The sequence below is a fragment of the Apis dorsata genome, unplaced genomic scaffold, assembly GCF_000469605.1.
Source record: "Apis dorsata unplaced genomic scaffold, Apis dorsata 1.3 scaffold_787, whole genome shotgun sequence".
Classification (NCBI taxonomy): Eukaryota; Metazoa; Arthropoda; class Insecta; order Hymenoptera; family Apidae; genus Apis; species Apis dorsata.
Window position 1 is genome coordinate 252,861 of NW_006263931.1, and position 3,303 is coordinate 256,163.

The 3,303-nt window shown below is 18.6% G+C and overlaps 2 protein-coding genes across 4 annotated transcripts in view; both read right to left on the reverse strand.

Annotated features, from left to right (window-relative positions):
* LOC102673394 overlaps nucleotides 1-1,663 on the reverse strand; it is a 24,722-nt gene extending 23,059 nt beyond the window's left edge. For all 3 annotated transcript variants that reach the window (XM_006622878.2, XM_006622877.2, XM_006622881.2), the window contains exon 1: nucleotides 1,528-1,663. In XM_006622878.2, the coding sequence (XP_006622941.1) occupies nucleotides 1,528-1,593 (66 nt within the window). In that variant the 5' untranslated portion in view covers nucleotides 1,594-1,663. The remainder of the gene's footprint in view (nucleotides 1-1,527) is intronic.
* Nucleotides 1,664-1,778: 115 nt separating this feature from the next.
* Nucleotides 1,779-3,303, reverse strand: part of LOC102677450 (acetyl-CoA acetyltransferase, mitochondrial-like) — a 5,521-nt gene continuing 3,996 nt past the window's right edge. The window contains exons 6-8 of the mRNA XM_031513891.1: nucleotides 2,802-2,959; nucleotides 2,568-2,684; nucleotides 1,779-2,282 (exon numbers count right to left, since the gene is read on the reverse strand). Coding sequence (XP_031369751.1) covers nucleotides 2,012-2,282; nucleotides 2,568-2,684; nucleotides 2,802-2,959 — 546 coding nt within the window. The 3' untranslated portion in view covers nucleotides 1,779-2,011. The remainder of the gene's footprint in view (nucleotides 2,283-2,567; nucleotides 2,685-2,801; nucleotides 2,960-3,303) is intronic.

Sequence of the window (3,303 nt, forward strand, 5' to 3'; positions counted from 1 at the left end):
TATATTTATTTATTATTATATTTATATTTATATTTTTATATAAATATATAATTAATTATTATATTTATATTATCCTAATTATTTTTACATATTGATTTGAAAATATAAAATCAATAATCAATAATAAAAAAAATTAACAGAAGTATTTTATCTATTTTTTCGTGAATATAATTTTTACAAATATAATCAATACATTAATATACATATCTTATATAAGATATAAATGCATATTTATTAATATTTGAAAGCTATAATAATTATAATTATAATAACAATTGTTTTATATATAATTTTGCATGTATGAAATTTTTTATGTCAATATAATTTAGATCTTCTTTAAATATCTTTTGGTTTGTTAAGTTATGAAATATATTTGTGAAATTTTAAAAATTGTACAAAATTATTATAAAAATAATTATGAATAAAATTTTATTGAATAAAATATTAGATACTTTTCATACCTTTATTTCTTGTGATCAATCTTCAGAAAAATTGTTGAAAAATTAAAAACATTGAATTTTGAGTAAAATTATTCGCAAAAGATATAATATTGTGAATATTAATAAATGATTTCATTTTTATTTTCGTAAATTTTTGTTCCTTTAAATTAAAATTTCAATTTTTCGATTCATATTTGACTTATTCTTTATTAAACTCAAGAATTAGATATATGGTATAAATATATTTTTTTATCTATATCATATTATAATTTACATATATAATTTACATATTCATATATTTTAAATAATTAGGAATTATCAATATTTTTTAAAATATAGCAACGCTTTAATATTTATAATTGATTAAGACTGAGAATAACGCCATCTAAAAATATTATGAGTTTATTTAACTCACAGCGCGCCTATTAAAATAAAAAAATTCAATTCACTATTAACCTCTATTAATTACATTATTACATTTTCAATTTCATAATTATAAATTTTATTCTCAATAAATATAATATTACAAAATTCAAAATAACCGTTAATATTTTGAAGCAGCATTTGCTTTTATTTTAATATTTTCAATTAAATTTTTTTCATTATTTTAAATTCATTTAAAAATGATAATATATTCAATTATATTGTTCACTGCACTCATATAATTTCATTTTTTATATAATGATTTTATTTATTTTATTATTGTTTAAATTTTACTTTTATTAGAATTCTTCTGGAATTTTTTCTTCTTTTTTCTTTATTTCTATTAAAAGAATTTATGAACACTCATATTATAATTATATGATTCTTTTTAAATAAAGTCAAGATCCGTTTCACATTTAGCCCCGTTATTCTTGATACATATTGGTTACGTTGCCCCACGAAAAATCAAACAGGGCACTGGCGTAACTTCAATAATACAATTGCAACAGACTTTAATAATACACAACGTTCATTATTAATTTTCACGATTTTAAAATGTAATTAATTTTAATTCATTTCTCTTTTTCGGTTTATTTTAAAAATTTTAATAAAACATTTACTACAATATGCCACGTAAGCAATATGAAACAAAAATATACTTTACGTTATTCACGTTAGGCACGCACTGAAGAAAGAACGAACAACGGCAAGGAAAGTTCGATGCGTGCATTCACCAATTCACTGCCGATCTTCAATATATTAGTGTGTGTGATCACTTGCTTACCCATTGGAAAGAGAATATGTAGACCCTAATGGCGGAAAGAAAGGGAAGTAAGAGGAAAGAGATAGCAAGGGAGAGTGAAAATGAAATGACTTAAAATAAATGAAGATTTACCAATAACAATTATTAATCTTAATTACATTAAGTATTTCAATATATTTAATAATAATTATATATTGTAAATATATATTATTATTATTATTTTTAATAAAATATCCAAATATTATGTTCACTAATTTTTTGTTTATATATTCGATTATCATAAAAAATTATAAATATCAATTACATTTAAATAAGATAAATATTTTGTAATTATATATATAAATATATATATTTATTCTATATTTTAATTATGTATTATTAATATTTAATTTTGACTAAATTCTTGTAATTTTCTTTCTAATAATTCTGAATCTAAATAATGCTTACAAAGAAATTGACCTTCTAAAAAAAGAACTGGAATTTCATATTTGTATAATTTCAGATATTGTTCATTTCCAGATGCAGTAATATCAATTTCTTGTAACTGATAACGACCAAAAAAATGCAATTGCAATTCCTTTTTTAAAATATCACAAAGTGAGCAAGGATGTTTTGTATATAATGTTAATACTGGTGGAAAAGATATTGTATGATACCTGTAGAATAAATATAAATTTTATAAATAGAATAAATAAAAATTTTTATTCTAAAAAATAATTTTTTTTTACAACATTATCTATTTATTATAACAATATATTATAAAAAATATAGTTATATTAATACAAAAATTGTATACCCTCATGCACAATAAAAAAAAAATATTGTATACAATCATTATTATATAAAATATTATATAAAATAATTAATAAAATATAAAAGAATTAATATATAAGTATATAACTATCATTCATTGTATTATATAAAATTTGTAGCAAACTCACAATTTTTCAATTAAGATTGATGAAGCGCCACCGCCTCCATTGCAAATAGATGCAATACCCTTTTCTCCAGTTTTTAAAGCATGTACTAAATGTACTACAATACGAGCTCCAGACATACTAAAATTTTAAGTTTTTAAATTTTATTTTAATTTTATATATTTAAATTTTAAAAGTACTTATAACTTTTTTTAAATTTGTTTAAATATATGAAAAAATCTAATAAAAAATACTTGCCCAATAGGATGACCAAGAGATACAGCACCTCCATGAATATTCACTTTATTAGGATCAAGATCTAATAATTTTTGATTTGCAATTACTACTACACTAAAAGCTTCATTAATCTCCCAAAGAGCTATATCATTTTTATTAACTCCAGTATTTTCTAGTAACTGAAAATATATAATATATTTTTAAACAAATAAAATACATATAATTATACACAATATAATATATATCATCAAAGTATTATTTAATATTCTATTGTAGCAAAGTTTTACTTAAAACTATTTTATCAAAATTTTTATTTAAAAACGATTTGAAATTTTTCAATCATTTATAGTCATGTAATAAAAAAAGTTTTAATAAAAAAAAATAATTTATTTTTATAGAAAAATCAAAACTATTTTAAACTTTTTAAAGGAATATATATATTTTTTTCAATCTATTATAAAAAATATTAAAATATTATAATATTTTAGTTTATATTTATTAAATTATATATATCATAGAAAAG